This window comes from Ruditapes philippinarum, unplaced genomic scaffold, assembly GCF_026571515.1.
Source record: "Ruditapes philippinarum isolate M1 unplaced genomic scaffold, ASM2657151v2 ctg1311_1_1_1_1, whole genome shotgun sequence".
In the NCBI taxonomy this organism is placed as follows: Eukaryota; Metazoa; Mollusca; class Bivalvia; order Venerida; family Veneridae; genus Ruditapes; species Ruditapes philippinarum.
In genome coordinates this window covers 134,842-140,612 of record NW_026855908.1, presented here as the reverse complement: position 1 = coordinate 140,612, position 5,771 = coordinate 134,842, and the positions used below count along the sequence as shown (strand labels likewise).

Sequence of the window (5,771 nt, the reverse complement as noted above, 5' to 3'; positions counted from 1 at the left end):
GCAAAATAGTAGCAGAACAGTTAAAAAGCTTTATAAAGTATCAGCATAATATTTTGTTCCGAAACCTTTTTTGCGTTTACGTACATTTATCACTTGTGAAAATAGAAGTGACATTTTTTGTTACAACTCTTTCGAGATTTTTCCATAATGATATGGCAACAACACGATTCTACCATTTATAAATTTCATAAATATATTTTATTAGATTTAGCTTTATCTTTACCCATTAAAGCCGCATGCCTCCAGATGAGCCAAAATATTTCAAGAAAATCACACATGACAAAAAAGATTTTAAAAAAAGTAAAACGAATCAAGATTCAAGTAATAATTCACATGTTATGTGCGATTAATGACTGGTTTTGCAGTATTTATCTACAAAATTCTACTACATGACTAAGTTAGTTAAAGCTTTTTTTTTTCTTTTTTTTTTACATATTTTGACCTTTTGTTTTGGTAATTTACATGGAGGCCTTTTGCTATGTGTTAATTACTTTCTTCGTTCACTAAACAAAATTTTACATTTAGATACATTTTTACATTTTCATAATAGATAGCATGAATCTTGAGGCATATACGTTGATACTTACTGCATTACCAGAGATGACCGTATGAATTATCATCATGGCGACAGAATAAATAATTGAACGTTTCATTTCTTGACTTATTTTCCTTCTAATAAAGATTAAAGGAATAATACAATATTTTGTTTTTATGTTGTGGAACTTCATGTCAAATCGTTATTATGTTTATGTTTTGAATGACCTATTTTTCTGAAGATTTTCGTCTGCGAGTTTTATACCAACTATTTAAGGAAACAATGTCTGCTTTTTTATTACGGAACGAAGCCATATAATGTCAAGAGAAATAATTACCTTGAACGTAAACGAAAACATTCGATGGTACTGCGCAGTTTCGTATGTTTTTGAAATCATCATTAAATGCGCATATGCGAATTGTCACGTTTTCGTAGCTCTGAAACCGGAAGTTAGGATAATCTGCAGTAAGCATAGTTTCGTATTCAAAATTTCCCAATTTTTGCAGAGTAAAGTGTTGTTTAGATCCTCCGTTAAATCCAGCTTTGCAGTTTACTTGGATTTCACTGTTATTTACTGTTGTAGAGCAGTTGACTGGAATTTCTGGTGGACCTTAAAAGAAAAATAAAAGTTAATTCAAAGAATGGATCTTATGTTCAAGATATGCAACGTTTTTAATTAGTATTTATGCCAAAAGCTGATCATTTCTTCTTAAATTTTGAACAAAACAGTCTCGTTAGATATTTTTTTTTTCAAAATTGATAATTTTAGCAATAGAACTTAATAAGTGTTTTAATAGTTGAAACATTTTCTTTATAACATGTTTACGTGAAAATTGAATCTTTGATAAAAAATCAAGAGCAATTTAAATATTCAATCAAAATGAGATACATATCTGATGAATTAATTTGGGAATACATCTTCTGTTTAAATGATCTAAACTTGATATTGAGAGAATAAAGGGTGTACATACCTGGAGGTACAATCTCAAAGAGGCATGGCTTATCAGATTCACCTTCAGTGTTATTTCCGTAACACTCGATTTCTCCGTAACGTACTTGGCTCCTGCAAAATGAAATATAAAAACCTTGGTAAAAATATGAATATTCAATATTTCTTACATTTATGCGCTCTTTGAGTATTAAGCCATCTTCGATATGCAATATTATTCTTAATAGTCAATGTCGTCACCAATTGGGTGTGTGACTTCGAATCGGCATGCTCTGTGTACAACGGTGGAATAAAAATAGGATGTTTTTTGCTAAAGCCTAACGTCTTAATAGCGTTAGTGACAGCGCGCACAATTTTTTTATCATGATTTGTTCTAATCAATGAATATATGACATAATTATTATTCTTGTTTGTTGCTTCTCTTCATAGAAATAACAGCTGTCATTCAATTTATATGATACTGTTCCTAAGTTGTTGTTAAATACGTTAGTAAAATCATACCCAACAGTAAGATCAAGATCATTGTGCACAAGTTCGCTACCCTGCGTGTCATGTGTGCCCTGCATCCTTCTTATTCTTTCGTCATTCTTTTTATATCTCCATGTAAACATGACGTCATTTGGTGACGCCATCATGCGGCAACTGAGTCTAGCATTCTCTCCGAGTCTTACAGCAACTTTCTTTACTGAACTTAATTCACATACGGGTGCGTCTGAAATATAAATGAATCGCCGGTTAATAAGTGTTTTAGTTATAGATTAATTACGAGATATTTTTAAAATTCTTATGTGCGTAAATGATGCAAAAGAATTTAGCTTTAGACAAAATGTTACTTACATAACACTGTGAGCTTGACTTGCGAACTAGAAGCGGCTCCAAGTCTGTTGACGGCATGGCATGTATAATAACCGGCGTCCGAACTGAAATATAGAAAAAGCATTTAGGAATTAATTATTTCGTTGAGCTTCAGGTTATTTATTATTGAGATGCAGCATTATGTCGCGAAAACCGGTGTCATCGATGTATAAACTAATAAATGGTTCATTTTTAATAATCTTTGTAACTTCTGATTTAGATTGTCGCGGTTTTTTACCTGTCCGGTCCATGAAGAAATATATTTGAACAACCGTTTTGTTTTGTGTAAAGCAAACTTTACAAAAAAGCTTTTGTACTTACATTTCAACGTCACGAAGATTCAAACTGAAGATATCACTTCCGTTTGACAATGAATAGTATTTCCGGTCAATCATGGCGCCTTTATGGGTCCAATATAATTGATCGAAACGTGGTAATGGGTTCCCATCAACGAAACATCTGAAAGTGACGTTTTCCGCTTTTCTCGTTTTATATTCATCTTGGTCTATGGTAACATTTGGTTTATCTGTAATATTACATAAAATACGTGTCAATCAAATAAGATTAAAATTAAATGAGATATACTAGTATAGTTTTAAATAATGATTTAAGATCACTCAAAGATACTCAAACAGGGAAGGAGGATTTATGTTGACATGAGTTTGTGATTTAAGTGTTTAATGTTCTGTTGCTTAAATAATTAAGATCTTAACATAGATGTAAAATCGTGATTTTCTTTAATTGCTCGAATATAGTTCTTTCTTATGTTAAAAATCACTTACAAGAAGCTAATAAAGTGATTTTTGAAACACGTGGCGGAAGTCTTTGGTCCAGTAATACTTTATTTGTTACTGCGCATGTCAGAACGGAACCATTATAAGCACGTGTCATCTTTTTATTGAAGTACGCTATTACAGTTGATGTTCCGTTTTTATGAGGTTTAACCACAACTTCAACATCGCCAACCCTGTTCCCATCTATAAGCCAGAAAATGTTTGGCGCAGTGTTTCCGCCATTAGCGGCACATTCCAATTTCAAATCTGAGTTTTCATCAAAACTTCCGTCATATTCTCGTGACGTAATTTCCGGTTTTGATGGCGCCACTGTCAAGAAAACGGGGTTGAATGAATATTAATATACATCCTTTATTGTTAGGTTAACAAAAATGTTTTTGTTGAACAAGTTGCCTTGTTAATATAATTGATACATTTCATTTTTAAATCCTGAGAGAAAAATTCTGTGTTAATTCAAGAAAACAAGATAACAAGGCTGACAATGTAACCTCTTTCGTTTTCACTATAAAACTAAATAAGAATCGTCTAACATATGCTACCGTTCATAAATAACTAAATCTAAAAATTCTTTAATAATGCGATATATACTAAAAGAAAAATCATTGCACGTTACTTACAAAGAACGTCTGCGTCAACAGTGAACGTCTCTTGATAGAGTAGTGATACACTTATGTTACATATGAATGTCGTCTGGTACATATCCCTCGTGACGTTTATTGTCAGTTTGTTTATACGATGTCCGGTTCCGTTTGCGTACGTTGTATCCGTTACGTTACCGATTACCTCCGTTACACTTCCGTTTGCCGCTGTAAAAGAAACAACTGAACGTGATAAACATTTGAGCTTTGGATTCGTATATTTTTATTATATGCGAGATTTAAGATAAGTACATGTATGTGCCTGAAAATAGGTTTAACATATTCATGACATGAACATGGGCTTCAAGATTCCGTGTTGCCGCGTTCGTGATTGTACACGTGACTTTGGATAAGAGAACAATTAATCCAATCAATCAAGTCAGTCATTATAAAAAATAACTAATCTTTGAAATATCTTTCACGTTGATTCCTAGATAATAAAAAAATACATTTACTGAGAGAAAATAGTTCCAAAGTTTATTTTCTCTCTTTTCATTACGCAGTTACGAAGATGTTCGTGATGATACGGACATATCACGTGACTGAAGACTAAATTGATGAATAATGAACGAATCATTGTGGAATGCATCAGCGTAATGTTTTCTGTGTGTGATTTTTTTCTCAGCCTTAAAAAGCACACACGTCTCCTTTATTAAATCAGATTAAATAGAAAATGTAGAAACTACTTACATTTCCTGTACCATTTGATTTCCGGAAGTGGCTTTCCTCCGTCTGCTTCACATAATAACGTCACTTCCGATCCTTCTAACATCGGCTGCGGTGGTGTTACTGTAGCATTCATCATTGGCGGCTTTGCTAGAATAGAAATAAATTGATTGATTGATTTGAGAGCACACATTTCGTTTCCAGGAAATGCTTAAAATCATACAACTACTCACATTGAGTTGCTTTTCTGAACATGTTCTCTTGTTTGAGATATTTGTTAGGTATTAGGTAAATTCACGATTTGTCATATTTTCAATTTAACCTGACTCATGGCGTTAAGTGTGTATGTCGTAGTTTTAAAAGATACGCAAGAAAAATGTTTTTTTGTACTTACCAAGTACGCTAAGTTTTGTAGAATCGACGAAACTTTGGTTGTTGATATCATAGCACTGAAATACATTGTCGTCGGCTAGAGTGAGGTCGTGAATCACCAAGGATTCTCGTAAACCATTCTGTGTTTCTATCAAATATTTTGTCGAGTTCTCATTTATAACTTTCCCATTCATTGCGATAATGTTTCCATTTTCGCTCAACCAAATCAACGTCTTAGAAATTGGAACTTGGCACTCAATGAACGCTGTGTTTCCAAGGACTCCAAGAACCACGTCACTTCCGCCCGAAGCGGTTATAACAGACGATAAAATAACGAAGGCTAGCGGAAACATCTTCTTTCCATCTACATCTGAAAAAAGAAGTATTTATATTTATTAATGTATTGTAACTACATCTTTTATTTATAAGCATACATCAAGTATACACTTAACTTTTTGTGACAAAAAGACAGGTTGTAGATCTATAGTATCAGTGACCGCACTTTTCTTATTGAATAAATTTTGATAAAAAGTAAGACACACTTATATTATTAGTAATACATATTTTTGATATGTTATACGGTTCTTAATAAACGACTTTTTCACTGCAGTGAAACACATTTTCCATATTTTCACTAGTGTCTTGCTGGACTACTTCCTTCTAAATTCAGCCAATACACAGAATTAAAGAAAGTAAGGTCAATAAAGAATAAAAAGTATGTATTAAACAGAAAATTCAAGTTTTTTTTCTATGAATACGAGATTTATATTAATCTTGAGGTAAGAAAGTTACCGCCACTCGTGAAATATATTTTTTATGCCACTTGATGAAAAATCCTATATCAATTTTATAGAACAAACTTGAATAACATCTATTATTTATTAGTTTATCAGTAAACATGATAGTTAATAATCAATAAACTCACCAATAAAAATATTAATTTTAAAATAGTTCCACAATTG

General features: G+C 32.3%; 1 protein-coding gene across 1 annotated transcript; it reads right to left on the bottom strand.

Annotated features, from left to right (window-relative positions):
• Positions 1-885: 885 nt before the first annotated feature.
• Positions 886-5,263, bottom strand: LOC132744777 (hemicentin-2-like; the record flags this gene model as incomplete). Its single annotated transcript, XM_060733556.1, is given in 10 exon segments — positions 886-1,145; positions 1,507-1,598; positions 1,986-2,196; positions 2,322-2,404; positions 2,661-2,865; positions 3,122-3,442; positions 3,751-3,976; positions 4,271-4,320; positions 4,462-4,587; positions 4,832-5,263. Coding segments are annotated over 10 exon segments (1,905 nt in total), but the record flags the coding sequence as incomplete, so codon positions are not given.
• Positions 5,264-5,771: the final 508 nt, after the last annotated feature.